The following is an 18,509-nucleotide window of genomic DNA, read 5'->3' as shown; positions in this document are numbered from 1 at the left end:
TATTTTCCTATATTAAAAGGCTTTGCAAAAGGTTGCTTAAGCAGCTGTGATTGCTAATTTTCTGAAATGGATACAAAGGAGCTTTTTTGACTGGATAAAACATGAGACAATTAGATTTTACATTTTTCAAGATCAAATTTACCGTAATTTAAAGGTTTCCCCTGTTGAATCATTTCCAACTCTAGGGGGCGATGCTCATCTCTGTTTCTTAGCTAAGGGAGCCAACATTGTCCAGACATTTCCATAATCATGTGGCTAGCATGACTCTAAGCCAAGGCACATGGAATGCTATTACTTTCCCACTGAACTGGTGCCTATTTATCTACTCGCATTTGCATGCTTTTGAACTGCTAGGTGGGCAGGAGTTGGGGGTAAGTATTAGGAGCTCACCCCGTTGTGTAGCACTTGGGTCTCAAACCCGGGCTGTCAACTTTCCAGCTGACAAGCTCAGCATGTTTAACCACTGAGTGGTTAAACTCAGTGGTCAAATACCTCCTGAAATTTTAATTTATCATAAGTACATGAATTTCATAAGGTCAAAAAAGGTATAATCCCTTGACTTTTGATGTATTTTTAATTTAAAAAAACTACCTATTCTTGTAATTTAAAAACAAATATCAAATTCAGGATATATAGTAGGAACACCCCATAGTCTTAATTTGAAATATTACCTATTAACACTAATGTATATCTAACATTTGTTTTTCCTTTCTGGCAGACACCATATTCCTGAGCATTCTCTACCTTCACCAAGTTTACTAACAGTCTTCAAAACTGCATTGAAATTATAATAAGCATATACTATATTCCTTTAAAAATGTTTAGTAGGCTAAAGATTTTCCCAATTGCCTTATTAACATAGGCAGAAATTTAATACAGTAGCTTTATACTACTTTAAAATGTTTTTAAACCAGAAAGGTGACATAATATGTAAAAGATGAGATCATGTTGTTAGTCAATTCACTGCATGCCTGATGACATTTCTATGGTACTCCAAAATGAGCTATTAATAAGTACAGATAATTCTTCGAATCTTTCAAATAATTCTTGAAAAGAGTTTTTGTAATTCCCGTTTTAAAAATGCAAAGCCTGAAGCCATGGAGTGTTATTTGTTTTGGCCATCGGGTAAGTACCTGATTATACAAGATCTAAACAAAGATGCTGTCCTTCTACTCTTTATCCAATAATCACATCGGTTTTCAATTTAGGAAGTCAAAAACTAGATATTCAAAACTACTTACTGATTGCGTAGCATTTCGAGCAAGCATTAGCTTGTCTTCGCAAGTCAGGCTGTCCCGCTGAACTCTGTTTGCAATTTGCAGCAGCATATCTAACCTAAAGACATCAATGTTAAGACAAGTCCCATAAGGCCGATAATACCTTTCTCCATACAAGAAAGCAGTATTAACTGTTACCAAATAAAACTGAATCAAATTCTGCAATGTAATATATCAAAACTTACCTGGATCCTTCCATTGGACCATTGCCGAAGCTTATACACGAATTAACAAGAGTTGGGCCACAGTTAACAGATACGAAGTTTTCATTAGAATCAATGCTGGTTCGGGTACTAGTGCTATTACTAAAAGAGTCACTACTCTGGTAGCCATAACTGTTAGCATTCATTTTTCATAGTCAAAAAGCTCCTTGGTTGTTTATAAACTGAAAAAAAGCAGAATAGTCTGCAAAGTTGCACAGCTACCAAAAAGGAGCTAACTTTAAGAGCAGTTCCACCATTGCATCCTTAAATAGGCTTTAGCGTGCATATTCAAAATCCTGTAAATATCATTCCTCTTCAGATCTTGCCTTCAGCTATATATGCCAATGTGGGCTTGGCTTCTCCAGTTTTTTTAAGTGCCTCTACAAGTAGGGACTAATCAGAATGATTAGGGCGTTAACATTGAAGGAAAAGTGCCAAATACCTTTAGGTAACTGTCATCCAATCTCAGAAACCTAACTGATATGGGACAGGATAAGAAGATCTTATTTTAAAGATCTGCAACTCGCAAGTTGTAAAAAAATATATATTGATCAATAGTCATTCTATAGAGTTATATTTTTTTTAAATGAAATGATTCATTATTCATCATATAGTTGCTTTTACATGGGATACACTAGTGGTTTTTCATCTAGGTCTGTCTTCATTTTGATCCATCTATGCTCCAACTTCATGTGCTTTTTGTAATTGCTCATATTACAGCAAAAACAGGACCAGCATTACAGTTCATCTTGCACAGACTACCTTGCACAGAATTCAAATTAAGAATGTATTTATAAATATTTTTTGTTGCTCTATTTAAACAGATTCACTGTGCAATTACTAGGATAAAAAGATCAGACCTGCAGAGTCAATGATTATTTTTGCAATCAGCTAGCAAGTGGCTAGGCTTGGATACTAATGTCAGTTTACTGACTGCTATAATTTTTTCTATAAAATGTGGTAGCGATTCCTTTGACTGTTTGGCATTAGAAAGATTTTGAACGTGTACAGGCAAAAATGCCAGCACATGCAGGTGTTCTGATTTCTTGCTGGCAAGGAATATCAACATTATATCCAACCATTAGAATTCTATAGTCTTTATTTTTTAAAGGAAATTGAGGCCACTTCTCCTTCAGCACTACACTTCCTTTACCAGCAATTATTTTATTGTTCAAGAAATCCCTATTCTGTAACTGGCCCCCAGCTTATTTTAATACTATTATAAACTGTTAAGATTAGGTTTATCACATATGAAAATTGTGATGATAGCAAAGATAGAGCAAACTCAAAACTCCTTGCTCACATCTAGTTACCTAGATCAAATGGAAATCTAGAAATCAAATGGATTTTTGCAACCCAAATACAGAATATCTAGCAAAGACTGGGCTATCTCACTCTTTAGCTCCTGCCCACTAAAGTTAACAAATGCTACCACAAAACTACTGAGACACTTTCAACAACAGTGATGTATATTACTCCCCCCCACAAAAAAAGCACACCTTTGAATATATCTATACTCCAAGAGAGGCTACACTGATTGGAAAAGCTGGGAATTAGTTATATATTCCAGTGGTGAAATTCAAATTTTTTACTACTGGTTCTGTGGGATGGCTTGGTGGGCATGGTGTGGCTTGGTGTGCATGGCAGGGGAAGGATACTTCAAAAACCCCATTCCCTCCCCACTCCTGGGAGAAGGATATTGCAAAATCTCCATTCCCACCCCACTCTGGGGCCAGCCAGAGGTGGTATTTGCCAGTTCTTCGAACTACTCAAAATTTCCGCTACTGGTTCTCCAGAACCTGTCAGAACCTGCTGGATTTCACTCCCGATATATTCCATGATGCCAGTGTCTTATATATGCCTCTTCTCAAACACAGCTAGTTTTTCCCAGAGTTCTCCTCATACCAGAAGCTCCTTTCGATAAATCAACACACAAGTTGAAAAAGTTGGGCTTAATGATGGGAGAGGAAAAAAAACTACAACGTAGGTTGAGGCACACCACCCTTTCCATGAACAGCAGGGATGAGGAACTTCTAGCTGGCCCATCAAACTAATCCATTTCCCCACAGACCTCAAGCAAGGTCCCTCCCTTCTCTGCCCATCAAGTGCCTTTCCTACCAATTATGACCACAGATTATCCCAACTTTTTGTTTTCCTAATAAACACAATGTATACTGAGGGAAATCATTAGGAAGTGAGAGGGATCCCTTTGGCTACCATGTAAAGAAGAAACAAAGCCATGAATGAATAGAGCAATTCTTTTGCTCTCTTACTTTGTTAAGCTGGAGGCAAATCTGGACAAAGTCAGAGAGATCAACAGGCAAACTAAAGGTTTCTTGTTTGGGTAATGTGAGAGAGAAATTAATACATAGATAAAATATTAACAGGTTAAGGTCCACAACTAGTCAAAATATTTAAAGAAAAAAATATTTTGGTTCAGGAAGGACCATATGGTAATAATAGATGATTGAGACAATCTCACCTGCTGCTGAGTACTCAGCCTTTATTAATCCATAGCTTTTGCTTTACTTTCTACATAATGGATATTTACAGTAGCAACAAACATCAAGCATAACGATGGTATCTAGTCTTTGGTCTCATTTTTTTGTTGCTTTAAGTAATTCACAGGATACATTTTAATTCAGCATTTTAATTCAGTTTGGGGGAAGCTCAGAAGTAGGTCATTGGTGGGGGTGGGGGACCAATTTGGACTATGTCCAGCCAGAAGCATTTGTAGTACTTGCATGATAACATATGTAGCATAATGTTCATAACATCATGCTAATGACATAATTGTGCGATTATGTCATGATTTTGACTCAAGTACTCAAGTGACATAATGAACGTATAATATCCCCTCCCTTTATTTTTTCATATAAATGCCCATGTCCATGTTATATGCCCAATAGAGCGATTTTACTTAAAAATATTTGCAAAGAAGTTAAATTTCATTTCTTTCCCACATCTAGATTTAGTTTACACAATTGTAATGGTTAAAACAACAAAACTGCAGAATTTCTTTGCATGATACCCTATATCCAGCTCTAGAATTCAAAAGTATGCTGCCAACAAAATTGTATTCTAACTCTCTTGACTAACGGGACAGATTTTAATGGGGAAATCTGTAATACAAGGGGAAAACAGGTGGACAGGTAAATTCAGGGATAATTCAATTGCCAGATTGCATAGAATTTGCAACATTGCTATCTTGCATGCCACTAAATTAATAAAGTTAATTATTATAAGATACACACAGACACACTCACACACAGAGATATGGTATAAATCGTAACTCTTGAAAGGCGAGGGTCATACTTAAGATGAGCATGGTAATCAGTGGAATGGGCAAAGCCATTGTCTCATATATTGGCCCAAGCAAGATTTTCATTTTTTCCTTGAAAAGGATAAGGAATTCATTATTTTTCATTGTTAAATTTATTTTGGGTGCTGATGGTACAGTTTTCATCTCTTCTCTGCCTCAGACTAGCAGGGAACATAATGCAAATTCTCAGTAATTATCCAGGAGGCTCAAGTGGTTCTGAAAAGGCTACCAAGATTGCACGTGGCCTTGGGGAGTCAGCCTGTTTGCTTTGATTTCATGGCACACAATGTCCTTGGCATCAGTATGAATTTTCTTGAGCAGACATCATGGCACAAGGCTCTGATGCAATCTACCAAGACTGCCCTTCCAAGGGCAGTCTGAGTCTGCCATCTCAGTTGGGGGTCACCAAGACTTGGGGTAACCGCCACTTTAACCCTCTTGAAGCTTCTAAGAAAAAGCCAGTGGGAGCCCACTCAATTCTGTAAATGCCCTGGCAAACTTTGGAAAGTATTATCTACTTTTTGCTGGTCTGTGACCTTAATAAAAAATTGATTATCTACTCAAAAGTTGGTCAGGATTGAAACATAAACCTTGAGAAAACTGTTTAACTATAAGCAATGTTTGATAACTGGAATAATTGTCCAAATTCTGATGGGCAAAACATCAGACAAGGTTATAGTTACATATTTGCTATTTAATACAGATTTTTGCATAAGCTGCTTGATAATTATGTCAATAAAAATAAGCATAAGTACAGATATTTGTTCAATTTAAAAGCAATATCCAATTAATGAGCTCACCTGACAATTCATTTCTACAAAGGAAATTTTGACTACCTTTGTTTCAAGATTAAAGTGTCTCTATTATGTAATGTATCCTACTGAGCAGTTTCAACCCGGCAGGGAAACATGCCTATAAAACAAAAAATCAACCCACCTTTCAACTTCTGGTCGAAGCATTTTCTCTCTTTCCAGCATAGCAATAATTAGCTTCCCCCATTCTTTTTCAATGTCATTTGGGTGGTAGCCTTGAGGAAGCTTGATACGCCCAAATTCAATCCAAACCTTTGAAGGCAAGGAATAATTGCATAAAATTGAGAAACCAAATCAGGCATAAAAGTGAGAAGTAAATCCAGCCTGTACCAGTCTACACAATATAGCTTACCTCTAGTAGTTTATATAGATGCTTGATTTTTGATTTGTCTATCTCCTTTGGTGGAATTTCTGTTTCTTTAAATTGTAAATATTGGTTATAAAGTGCCTAAAGGAAAACAAACATTGAAGTCTTTACTGAGATATTCTGGTTTACTAAGGCTTATAAAAACTTGTCATCCTCATTACTTTGAAACCAAATTGTCTAACTTACTTAATATCAAGAACAAAATACATGGATTTACAAGAAAAGAGAGAATTAAACCGTATGTCTCCCATTCAGGTTTTTCTTGACCATCTTGGTTCTCTAAATCCAAGGTTAACTTAAATCTTCTACCCGCTGGTGTTCATGGATGTAATCCCCATAGTTAAGTGCTGGAGAGAATTCTGCTTGATGTCTCTTTTATGAAAAGGACAAGAACCCAAACCACTAAATTTGTGTTAGCCGTGGCAGTGGTTTGCGCAGCCTCAGATTAAAATGCATTCTAATGCCTCCAAGCCAGGGAGATGCCCTTTATTGCTTAATCTTTACATGAACACTGTTTAGATTTGTGGCTCCTTCCCAAGATTCTAATATCTAGAATCACTATGTTTATACATAGTTGACCAGAAATCCAGTTTTTTTTCCACTGCCCTGTAACAGTAGATTGACTGAGGATTTATTTATCAAATTTATATAGCCACCCATCTCAAGATCATGTAATAAGGACAGAAGATAATTCATTGCTGAGAACTTCATGCATAAAAGTTATGTTTTAGAAAAATAACATGAGAGGGAGAAGGAATTTAACCTAACATCCTCTCTGACGTAATAGCTTCCAGCATTTTTACATAAAGGGACATTTAACATTGCAAACTATGCCAACCTCTGAAGTTCCCAGAAGAGTTGTACTGGCATATTTAATTCACTCTCTTCTGTACCCACTCTGCATTGTGCTGGAGCTGGCTTTAGGAAAATTCTGTCTTTGGAAAAAGGCAGACCTTTCTTGAAACAAGTATTTTGTATTCCATCAGTGCCATTTAAAGGACATGTGAGTTTTGTGAATCACTATAAATGAATAGGTGATTACTCTAAAGGAATAGTACCTAATATTCTTAAACTGTATTTTGGCAATATAAACAAAAGAAAAAAAATCACCTTGAGTTCTACAGGGTTGTTTGGAAATGCTCTGTCACTCATTATTGTGGCATGGTGCCTAATCCATTGGATGAGGTAGTTCACCATATTCTGATATTCAATCCATTTGACTTCAACATCCTAAGAGAAGCAATAGTAGCACACCAATTTTAAAGACATTGCTTGTCAATTGTATCTGTTGCATTATAGATAAGCAACCAGTCAGCTCTATCTAACTTAGTCCTAAAGTGTCAGCAAAATTACAATTTAAATTGGCAAAGTCTCCTTTTTCAAGCAATTTTTGAATAACGTTGCAGAAACTGGATCTTTCAGCCCTACACTTCTTTGGCTTCTGATTCAAATTCTCCTCCTCTCCTAATACCCAGTATGAGATTTTGCTCATTCCTTGTCCACTCTCCTTTATAGCACCTCTATACTTGTAGCCCCTGTATTATTCTGTTATCTGATTTTAGTTCCCTTATCTACTGTTCTTCTGATTTCTAGCTTATATTCCTAGCACTTCCCTTGCTTACTGCAGAAAAAATAATTGCTACCAACCTGCCTTCCATTGAGGACCTGTATATTACACGAGTCAAAAAAAGGGCCGTGAAAATATTTACAGACCCCTCACATCCTGGACAGAAACTGTTTCAACTCCTACCCTCAAAATGATGATATGGAGCACTGCACACCAGAACAACTAGACACAAGAACAGTTTTTTCCCGAAGGCCATCACTCTGCTAAACAAATCATTCCCTCAACAGTGTCAAACTATTTACTGAATCTGACTACTATTAATCTTCTCATCGTTCCCATCACCCATTTCCTTTCACTTATGACTGTATGCCTATAACTTTGTTGCTTATATCCTTATGATTTATATTGATATTGTTTCCCGATTGCTTATTTGTACCCTATGACTATCATTAAGTGTTGTACCTTATGATTCTTGATGAACATATCTTTTCTTTTATATACACTGAGAGCATATGCACCAAGACAAATTCCTTGTGTGTCCAATCACACTTGGCCAATAAAAAATTCAATTCAATTCCATTCCATTCTACTCCATTCCATTCCCCTGAGAAACAGTCCATCCTTATTATAAGTATTATACTTTTTTTTTTTGAGGTCTTCTTCTGTCAATATCCCTCTTTTTTCCTGTTTTCACCTTTTTCCTCCCGAGTAACTTGTTTTTAACTTCATAACTCTATCACATCAGACCTTTATGCTTTCTTTCCACACATGGCTACACTCTAGTGCAGAGGTCTCCAACCTGTGAGCGGCAGCTGCTGGGCTGTGTGGCCTATTCACAACAAGGCCACATGAGCAGTGGGCTGGCGCATGCATGTGCGCGCACCCAGCTCAACTCACATGAGCAGCAGGTGACAGCACTTGCAGCCCCATTCGTGCAAGTGGTGGGTATGTGCGCCCGCTGCTCATACAAACATGCATGTGCCTGCCCCTCACACAAAACCATTCCCTCTTCCCCCCCCACCCCTTGCTCGGCCGCCAATCTGGAAATGTTGGGAGCATTGCTCTAGTGGATCAGCTTGAAGAAGAGGTCCCACTCATACACCTAGTGGCCAATTTCATGATATACTTTAATTAGCATCATGCCCATGAGGACTCATTTCAAAATGCCCTGGCTCAACAATTTAAATATCAGGTAAGCCCAACAGAACATGGCATCTGAAGAAGGAAGTGGATTCACCTTCCCTGCATGGAGGAAGTATGACCAAAGGGAGAGCTCTCACTTCTTAGTACTATCGTTCTATGACCTTGTTTCTTCAAGTTGTTCTCTACAGTAAATAGCAGTTATATAAGTTTTGTGCCCCAATCAGACAGTCCAAACTCTTAATGTTACATAACGTAACAGTTCAGTATTTCTGCCTAAAAATGCTGTGAGTGTATAAAACTACTTTCTTACTTACATGTGCACTGATGCCTTCACCACCTTCAGGTACTTTGGGAAATGCATCATAAAGTGATGATACATAAGTGATTACTGACTTCTCATCTGGCGAGGAGACATCGACATCTAAAATGTACAAGTGGACAAAGGCAATGTTTACAATACAGATACCACAACATCAGGCTTCCTGTCAAGCTTTTTGAAGCCTGTCAATCAACAGTATTTTCAATTCATCAACTCACCTTCAGGATCCAAAAGCCTGGCAACTCCAAGTTTTTCAGCTACAAAAAAAGCATGCTCTAAATTTGCAAGGTTGCTTTGAACAGCAACAGTATTCATGTCTACCAGGTCCGGCCTGTAAAAGAAAAGAATTTAATCTGCTTTTGGAGGACAATATGTGAACTGTGGTCTTCATTTATTTCTGAAGATGAGGTTTTCAAGGGAAATGATGAAGGTTATTACTTCAGAGGAAATGGGCCCTACATTTCAGCTTTTCAAGTCCTAGACAGAATATTCTTTCTGAAAAAAAATAATAACTTAAGTTTTTGGAGATGTTTTTATCACAAGGGAAAGACGGAGAAGCAGAAACTTCCAGAGAAGACACTAGTTGAGATCAGAATCCCTTTTTACTCCAAAACATTAGCTCTGGATATCTTACAATTACCCAGAAATGCCTTACCTCTTCTGCCTTTTCTAGATGGGAAAAGTGGTGGGCAACATTTTAAGAAGGGTGGTTCAAAATGACGAGACCTTGGAACTATGCCTTATGATGAAATTGTCTTACTATCATGAAATTCCCCACTTCATCATGCTTGCCAACTTTTTTCTATATATTTTGTTGATTTTAATGTAGTCTCTTTGACATGTCAACCAGAATTGTTGAGAGGTAGGCTGCATACAACTTTTTGCTGTTGCTGTTATTTGTTCTTCTCCTCCCCCTCTTCCTCTCTTTCTCCTCCCCCTCCTCTCCCCACCAAAGTTCTGCTTCACCATGCTCATGCACAATAAATAGTTCACTTTCTTTCTATCTTGTCACTTCATCTTCTTCCCAAATGAGCTATCCTGACCATTCATGTGACAGAAAGACATAAGTGGCGGGGAGGGGGGACAACCATAAGAAAAAAAGGAAATTAAGACAGGAATGGAAAACATGATGGTGATGATGATCAGATGTTTTCCATATCTGTAACTCCAACAAGCCCTTGCCTCTAGCATGCTAGTTAGTGATAACAGAAATGCAGTCTTAAGACACAGTGCTCTCTAAAAATTAAGGAAATTACACCTTTCCAATTCCAAAATGGGTGGGATGATAATTTTTAGTCAGCATCCTTTTCCTGATGATAGTCATCATACATTTCAGCTGGGATACAATTAACTTTATAGTCACCTCCACTTGTCCAATCATTAAAGACATTACCCCAATATTTATTCTTCCTCAAGTTTCTGGCTGAAGTATGCTTTTGCCATAATGGATTAAATAGTGGAAAAACTGATTTTTTTAAAAAAGAGGACTTTGATCAAACATATCAACAACAAACCCAAGCTTTGCAATTAATACCCTATAAACCCTAAACTCCTCAATTTAAACTTTAAAAGTTGTTACTTTCTTTAATTGATTTAGGAAAACATTATCTTTGACTATAACATTCAGATAATGAATTATAAAATTCATTATAACAATACAATAATGGACTTGAAAAATAGGACTTTTGTGTCACTAACAGATTAATAAACAAGGATGTTTTTCAAGCAAATGTATTGTGAAGCTGCAAAAAGGGGAAATCTATCTAAAAACATACAGATGTTCCTCTGATTCTGCTGACTTTTCACACATGTTGCTTGTAATGAAGCAACCTGTGATATGCAAAACACAAAACTATGTCTATTCAGCTGCCAGTTTTTCAAAACAAGAAAGGGCAAGCTGTAATATATTTGCTAGCTTTTTAGTGAAAAAAAATGCCACTACCACCTAAGCAGACTGCAATGCAGAATGTTTTTTCTTTAATTCAAGAAGAGGCAAGCTGAAATTTGCTCTATAACAAAAGAAGGTGACTCCAAGGGCAACCACGTTTGGGCTACAAATTTCAAACCTATTATCTCCAGTCGTTGCATGTAATGAAGTTCAGATCCATTTGGTAAATTACTCATCAGAATAAATGCATAGGGAAATGTCCCCCAAAAGAAAAATCAGACAGAAAAAAATTGTCTCTTTCACCTTATTATTGGTACTAACCATCATTTAAAATGTTAATATTAGTTACAATTATCTTCAGTCTCATTTTATAAATAATATAGAAATATATATCTAAGATAACTATGGTACCTATTATAAAGGGATATTTAAAAATTGCACACCTATATAATTTATACACGGATAGTACTTGTTAATAATTAAAGCTTTCCAGCTATGATAAAATACATGTTGAAAACACATGTATGATGTACTTAGTCTACATATGATAAAAGATGCATTATTCAGTCTTTATAAAAGTGTGAGTCATTCTACAGCAGACTTCTCACTAAACCTACCAGAGAAAATATATGAACTCAAAGAAAGAGAAAGAGCAGGGAGAAAATATAAATTGGTTGTATTGTGATTGTCTTTGACTTGGTACACTAATGCTGGCAATACATCTCTAGTTTTCAATGCAGTAGCATTTTTTTTCTATAATTTTTAGTCTTGCTTTAATTTCAACTATAACCCCTATTTACTCTTTTTGTCAATGAACACAGGTTAAATGTTTCCTCAGCTTTGGAATATAAAAATAGTCTGTATTCAACTCCAGCTACTTTCTTCTGTTTGTCAAATGAAGCAGGTCAATAGTTCCAATATCAAATTAAGAGAAGATAAAAAATATTAATGGGTTTCATAAGGCCTCTTAATAGATACCATGTTTCCCCAAAAATATGACTGGGTATTATATTTTTTGGACTACCAAAAAAGGCACCAGGTCTTAGTTTCGGGGAGGTCTAATATTTTCCCCCATATTTCCTGAGCCGGGAAGGGTGGGGGCAGTGAGCTGCCCTTCCCACTTAGCGCCTCCATGGCCTCACTAAACAGCTGATCTGCGCCCTTTCAGAGCCTGAATGTCCTCCACAAAACAGCTGAGCCGAGCCGGCATGTCTTCACTAAACAGCTCCAGAAAACAAAATCAGCTGTTTAGCGAAGACAGGCAGGCTCAGCTCAGCTGTTTTGTGGAGGACATTCAGGCTCCTAAAAGGGTGGCAGCTCTGCTGATCTGAGCCTATATGTCTTCTCTAAACAGCATGTTCCTGCCGAGCCTTCAGCGTTGCAATCTTAGGATACGTTGAAGGCTTTGGGGGGAGGGGCTTTTCGGCGATCAGCGGGAAAATTGGGAGGCGATCAGCAGGAAAAATTTCCTGCCTGTTATTTCCTGTTTGTACTCCCAAAGCCTCCCCACCGCTTGGTTTGGGGCAGACAGCTGTAGGGTAGGTCATATTTTGGGGAAAACACGGTTTATAGTTGGTTCCATGTATAATAACCCTAAAAGAATGATTACAGTGTCACTTATTAATCTAATTAAAAGGAACAAATCTATATTTAGACAAAATTTTACTAACAATTTCCACTGTAGTCTATCACCTGTTTTTTCCACATCTGATGAGACCACCATTATTCATTTCAATTTTATATTTTAATGACCTCTTATAAAACCAGATTGTGTAAAATAAATAATCAAAGATTGGTCATCCATCCTTCCATCCAGGCCATCTTAATCACAAATTAAACTCTAGAGTAGACAGTTTACAAAATGGAAAAATTAAAATAACAATAATATACCCCAAAAAATTACCAAGCATCTTTGTTGGGAAAAACAACAAAACAAACCACATAACTGTAAAAAAAAATAGCAGGGAACTGGTTGAGAATCTATCTTGCCCAGGGCTGTTTATAGAGCCAAATCCTCACAGTTTCATGGAAAAAGCTAAGTTGAGGTTGTATGGACTTCAGCAGGGCAGGCACAGCTACTGGGAACTCTGCCGGATCTTACTGGGTAGGCAGGGGCAACCTATAAATACATAGCCCCTAAAATAGGTGACAACCAACACCTAGAATTGCATCCAGAAGTTAACTGGTGACTAGTGCAGTTTGCAAACTAGTGTTGTTAAATAGACAAAACAAATATGCTCATAGCTTCTTACACTAACACATTCCTGAACAGCTGTACCTTCTGTACGGTCTTCAAGAATAGATCCACGTACAGGGTATTGTAGTAATCCAAACAGGTGATGACTAAGACATGAATAACCATAAAAAGAGCTTTCCCATGTAGGAAAGATACAATTGGTTTACCAGATGGATTTGTTTAAAAACCTTCTTGGTCAAACCTTCATCTACTCAATGAAACTCTAGGAAGACCTCCAAATTACACACAAATTCCACTGAGGGAAGTGTAAACCTATCAAGAATAACTTATAGAAAATTCCTGTAAAGGAATACAAAGCCATTTACTCTCATCAGGATTTAATTTAAGATTTCTGCTCCTCACTCAGACACCATTAGCATCCAGAACATGTGTAATGCTATGTCGGAAGGACCTTAGGAGACAGGATTAAGAGCTGCAGACTAGATAATGGTTAGACAAGAGGCAGCTAAGTCCACAGAACAAATGTGGGCATGGCAAACTTCTCATCCTAGTGGGGTGGATTGTAAAGGCAAGAGGGAATAGATGGACTTTCAGACTTGAAGGAATTAGTTAATAAATAAAATTGGAGCTAGTACTTCTGGGTGTGCTTCTTGCTTGAATTACCTTGCAAGGCTGACACATTGAAACAGGATTTATACAACACTGTCTCTTTGGTCCAGGATTGAGATGTAATGCATGTCATCTACATTTTGTCAAGATTAGATGCCTATAGATCACGGGTGTCAAACTGAACACCTGAGGGCCGGATATGGCCTGCTGGGTGCTTACATCTGGCCCGCCGTGCCGCCCTGGAAATAGCAAAGGACCGGCCTGCAGTGCCTCTGCCAGTGAAAGCGGAGCTCCGGCCCTCAATGAAATCGCGTTTGACACCCCTGCTACAGATGAATTCACTCAGTAGTTTCATGCAGATTTATTTATTATTAGATTTATATGCCATCCCTCTGACTATCCAAAGTAACTGTTACAATGCAATAGATGTTAACTAGGATTTGGAAGGTTATCATTCCCTGTGAAAACCTGCAAAGTCTAAGGCTGAATAGGCCAGGGATGCTTTGCGAGTTGACAATCACCACCATTGCAAGCCAACTGAAACTGACCCCAGGGGAAAAGGAACATTTGTAACACCATTTCCCTGTGGTATCTTCTATAATTTACCTGCCAAGGTCACCGTCAACATTTTTGCATGACTGTTTAAAAAATAAAAATCAGACAAGAGCTTTCAAAGTCTGCAGAATCTTTGCCAGGCTTCAAAATCAGTTATACACGCTTCGTTGGAAGAAGTAGGAAATGTCTTATTTTAAAAGGCATCATTATCAATCCCCAGGACTATTGGGGTAAAACAGTACAGGTAGTCCTTCACTTACGACCACAATTGAGCCCAAAATTGCTGTTGCTAAGCGAGACATTTGTTAAGTTAGTTCTGCCCCATTTTACAATCTTGCCTGCCACCGTTATTAAATGAATCACTGGAGTTGTTACGTTAGTAACATGGTTAAGTAAATTTGGCTCCCTCATTGACTTTGCTTGCCAGAAAGTCACAAAAGGTGATCGCATGACCATGGGATACTGCAACTGTCATAAATATGAGTCAATTGCCAAATATCTGAATTTTGATCATATGGTGACAGGGATGCTGCATGACCACGTAAGTGTGAAAAGCGATCATAAGTCACTATATGCAGTGCCGTTTTAACTTTGAACAATCAGTAAATGAACTGTGTAAGGCGAGGACTACCTGTATCAGGGGTGAAATCTAAAAATTTTCCCTATCGGTTATGTGGCCGTGGCTTAATTGGTGGGCGTGGCTTGGTGGTCAGATGGCTTGGTGGGCGTGGCCAATAACAATAAATAATAAAAATAATAAACAAAGTATAAAAAAACAATAAGAGGTACCAAAAACCAACTTTCACACTTTACATACATACACACAACACAACACAACTGACTCACACACAGTATAAAAGCAGTTGCACTTCACACTTCACACAGCCACAAAAAGCTCAAAAACGAACTTTCACACTTTACACACACACAACTCTCACACACACACAAAATGCCACATACAGCTTTCTGAGATTTTGTGTATTTGTGTAGTTAGAGTGAAACACTACAGAAACACACCAAATCTCAGAAAGCTGCACAAATATTTTATTTTATTATTTTATTTTATTTTATTGTGGACTTCAAATCCCAGAGTTCCTCAGCCAGCAAAGCCAGCCAGGTGATCACCGAGGAAATATATTAGCTGAGCGATTGATGCTGTCTGGCTGAAACTGAAACTGCCTTCGGGCTGGAAAGAGAGCCATGCGTTCATCAGTAATCAGGTAAGTGCCTTAGAATCTGTACTCTTACTTGTAGAAAACATGTTTTCTACAAGTAAGAGTACAAGTAAGGTTCTGCTGTTTTTTACTTTTAAAGGCCTGTTTCGGCTGAAGCAAAACCGGCTTTTAAAAGTAAAAAAAAACAAAAACTCTGCCAATGGTGCGGCTCAGCAGAGGCGGGGGGGCGGGGCCAGGGATTTTTGCTACTGGTCCTCCGAACCAGCAGCCGCCATCGCTACAGGATCGTGCGATCCCGTCCGATCCGGGAGCATTTCACCCCTGACCTGTATGTATGCGAAGTAGCTAACCAGACCAGAAGCTTTGCCAGCTTTTATAAATGTAATAATAATTTATATTTCTGGAGATGAACAAGCAACTTGATCATGTAGGAACATCTATAAATTATTTTAAAAATATTCCTTTGTTATATTTGATTCAGTAATAAACAATCAAAGTAAACAATATTTTAAAAATGAATTATTGATTGAGTTGGAATTTTTCTAAACACCCTTAATAGTAGAGATAACTTATTGTGCAACTGTTTCATCCAAAAAGACAGTAATAGGTCTTTCACCTCATTCCCAACATCATTGCTTAATATATTTAACAAATAGATTTCTAGTGCATAAAGGAAATGAAATCCTTATTTAGCACTTGTAATTTTTTTTATAATTCTTGTATTAATTGTTTTGTGAATATGTTTAAAAGCTTCTTAACTGATTCCCCAATTTATAATTTTGTTTTTAACCAAAAAGCAAAAGCAATAAATACAATCACATATATATCACAGGAATTTTTAACTAGTAAGTATTCATAGGCAAATATCTAGATTATTCAAATACTTCCCCGCAGGCACATTTCACTCACGTACAGTAACTTTGTTGGAGAGCAGGTAGGGATAGTAACCAATCCAGACACACCCAGAGTTAAGAAGCTAATACAAATAAAGTTTGTTAGGATATAAGAATATACTATGTGTACATAGAATACAGTTGGTGTTGTTTGGCTCAGGTATAATGTCCTGCTCTTAAGGAAATGTACACGTTGACGTGTACATTCCCTTAGAACAGGAAGAAGACATTATACATAAGCCAAACAAACCCAACTGCATTCTATGTACACATTCTTATATCCTAACAAAGTAAAAGCCTAAGCCAGGGGTTTCAGACTCAATGCATTGAGGGCCACATCAGGGTTGTGTTTGGGGGCTGGGTAGGCGTGGCCAGTTCAACATCACTTGTGTTGGGGGTGCCTGTGGGGCCCCAAAACGGAGCTCAGGAGACTGTGATGGCCTCCTGCAACCCTCTGCCAGCAAAAATGGAGATCGGGACGCCCCCCCCCCCGAGCTCTGTTTTCGCTGGTATAGGGTTGCAAGTTGCAGGAGGCCATCACAGCTTCTTGAGCCCCATTTTTGCTGGCAGAAGCACTGTGGGACGGTTCTTCCCTGTTTCCAGGGCCCCGCGGACCAGATCTAAGCACCCTGTGAGCTGGCGGGCCTTGAGTTTTACACTCCTGGCCTAAACTAACCAAAATACCCTCTATGTATACATACCATAACCAAATATCATAGCCAGATCCGTTAGACATATTGTAATTTCACATTACCTTCAGATCCTATGATAGTTTTTAAACCCCAATACTGATAACCTTACATGCCTTTATGGACGTCAGGCATCCGTAAAGAGTAATTATGATAATAAAGTGACAGAATACAGGTAGTCCTCTACTTACCACCACAAGAGAGCCCAGAATTTCTGTTGCTAAGCAAGATAGTTAAGGGAGTTTTGCTCCATTTTACGAGCTTTCTTGCCATAGTTTTAAGTGAATCACTGGAGTTGTTAAATTAGTAACACAGTTTTTAAGTGGATCTGGCTTCCCCATTGACTTGGTTTGTCAGAAAAGTTACAAAAGGTGATCACATGATCCCAGGACACAGCAACTGTCATAAGTAGATGCCAGTTGCTAACTGCCTGAATTTTGATTATGTGACCATGGGGATGCTGCAATATTCAACAGCCCTACGTATGAAAACTGGTCATAAGTCACTTTTTTCATTGCTGTTGTAACTTCAAACAGTCACTAAATAAATGATTGTAAATCGGGGATTAACTGTATTCCCAGAGTAACAAAAGTAGATGCTATTTCATTTATCTATATGGCCTCGCTGTACAGTTTAATCTCAACGATCAGATCCAATAAATTTGTTAAACTAAATTCATTAGCCATTTGCCATTTATTTCAGAAAAAACTAGTTTTAAGAAAGCTATATATACTATATATAGCTATTTTCAATTCCATTCAAAATTGTCCTTTCACAGCAAGGCATAATGATGTTCTTACCATAATGTCTAGTTCTTTACTAGTTCTAGTTCTTTACTAAAAAAAAAAGAAAATTTTTTTTTTTTTACATCTATGAATTCAGTGTCATTCTCATAGAAGTTCCTTTATTTATTATAGTTAGGCAATACTTCCAATTCCATTCTGAAAAGGTGCTTCACAGGGCACAGGTATAGAACACAGAAACTGCTGGCAACTCATTTAAGCAGAAATGTTCAGGACTTGTAGCCTGAATGGTTTCCATGCGCTCCGAAACTTATTTTCAGAACTGAACCCAAAGCAGTGCATAGCCCCATTATTTTGTCAGCAGAAAACCTGGGCTGGGAATGGAAAGCTTTCGTTTTGATCACTACAATTAGCTCTAAGGTTTACACGGGCGAAACATACCCCTGAATTCTGAACTCATAAAGAGTAATAATGGACTGGCAATCGAGACATCCATGAATTTCTCCAAAGTGAGGAACAACTCAACACACTCAAATGCCATGTCCCAACATGCACATTGTTGTTTCTTTTAATACGTTATGACTGAAAGAGGAATTAAAGTGGTTTTGCCCACCTTTGAGTGAGAGGCACCATTGTCAGAAATTGTTATCATTCCAATATGTGATGCTGAGTTTGCAGATTAATGATGCAAAAATCAGGCAGGCAAAGTTTATAATGCAAATGTAATTCCATTTGAGGCAGAGCTAAACC

The 18,509-nt window shown here is 37.8% G+C and overlaps 1 protein-coding gene and 1 long non-coding RNA gene across 22 annotated transcripts in view; one reads left to right on the top strand and one right to left on the bottom strand.

Annotated features, from left to right (window-relative positions):
* Positions 1-18,509, bottom strand: part of DST (dystonin) — a 381,039-nt gene that overhangs the window by 187,121 nt on the left and 175,409 nt on the right. For 12 of the 20 annotated variants that reach the window (XM_058176703.1, XM_058176715.1, XM_058176775.1 and 9 more), the window contains 6 exons: positions 9,229-9,341; positions 9,006-9,112; positions 7,092-7,211; positions 5,967-6,062; positions 5,739-5,866; positions 1,242-1,335 (listed from right to left, as the gene is read on the bottom strand). In XM_058176703.1, the coding sequence (XP_058032686.1) occupies positions 1,242-1,335; positions 5,739-5,866; positions 5,967-6,062; positions 7,092-7,211; positions 9,006-9,112; positions 9,229-9,341 (658 nt within the window). Of the gene's footprint in view, positions 1-1,241; positions 1,336-1,462; positions 2,046-5,738; positions 5,867-5,966; positions 6,092-6,167; positions 6,365-7,091; positions 7,212-9,005; positions 9,113-9,228; positions 9,342-18,509 lie in introns of those variants that run through there. The other 8 variants (XM_058176735.1, XM_058176757.1, XM_058176751.1 and 5 more) reach the window with 8 other exon arrangements.
* Positions 15,429-18,509, top strand: part of LOC131195171 (uncharacterized) — a 40,154-nt gene continuing 37,073 nt past the window's right edge. For both annotated transcript variants that reach the window (XR_009154375.1, XR_009154376.1), the window contains exon 1: positions 15,429-15,479. This is a non-coding gene — a long non-coding RNA (uncharacterized LOC131195171). The remainder of the gene's footprint in view (positions 15,480-18,509) is intronic.

Source organism: Ahaetulla prasina, chromosome 1 (genome assembly GCF_028640845.1).
Source record: "Ahaetulla prasina isolate Xishuangbanna chromosome 1, ASM2864084v1, whole genome shotgun sequence".
Taxonomy (NCBI): Eukaryota; Metazoa; Chordata; class Lepidosauria; order Squamata; family Colubridae; genus Ahaetulla; species Ahaetulla prasina.
This window is presented reverse-complemented; position numbering and strand designations above follow the sequence as displayed.